At 68.4% G+C, this 412-nt stretch overlaps 1 protein-coding gene across 44 annotated transcripts in view; it reads right to left on the reverse strand.

Annotated features, from left to right (window-relative positions):
- Positions 1-412, reverse strand: part of SCRIB (scribble planar cell polarity protein) — an 83,716-nt gene that overhangs the window by 48,889 nt on the left and 34,415 nt on the right. For all 44 annotated transcript variants that reach the window (XM_033512511.1, XM_033512504.1, XM_033512541.1 and 41 more), the window contains one exon: positions 31-345. In XM_033512511.1, the coding sequence (XP_033368402.1) occupies positions 31-345 (315 nt within the window). The remainder of the gene's footprint in view (positions 1-30; positions 346-412) is intronic.

Below are 412 nucleotides of genomic sequence, written 5' to 3' on the forward strand. Positions count from 1 at the left end.
GGTTCAGGGACCCCAGGGATCAGCACTGACCGTGTCCCCAGCCCGGTAAGGAGTGGAGCCCTTGCCACCAGCGATGCTGAAGCCGAGGCCCTTCTCGTTGCGCATGAGGCAGGTGGAAAACCTCTCGGTGGCCGCTGCTCCCTCGGGGCACTCGGGGAAGCGCAGCCCCCCACGCCGCTCCCGGGGGCTGTAGTCATCCTCGGGCCGCAGCGGGGTGACGGTGATGGCGTTCTCCGGCTCCACCATCCGCTCCCTCAGCACCGTCATGGACACCGAGCTCCCCGAGCCCCGCAGCGCCTCCACGGCCACGTGGTGCTCGGCACAGTGCAGGGACACTCCGTTCACCTGGGGACAGACGGGACAGCCTGCTGTCACACACGGCTCCAGGCAACACAGCCCCAGGCAACACACA

Source organism: Parus major, chromosome 2 (assembly GCF_001522545.3).
Source record: "Parus major isolate Abel chromosome 2, Parus_major1.1, whole genome shotgun sequence".
Classification (NCBI taxonomy): Eukaryota; Metazoa; Chordata; class Aves; order Passeriformes; family Paridae; genus Parus; species Parus major.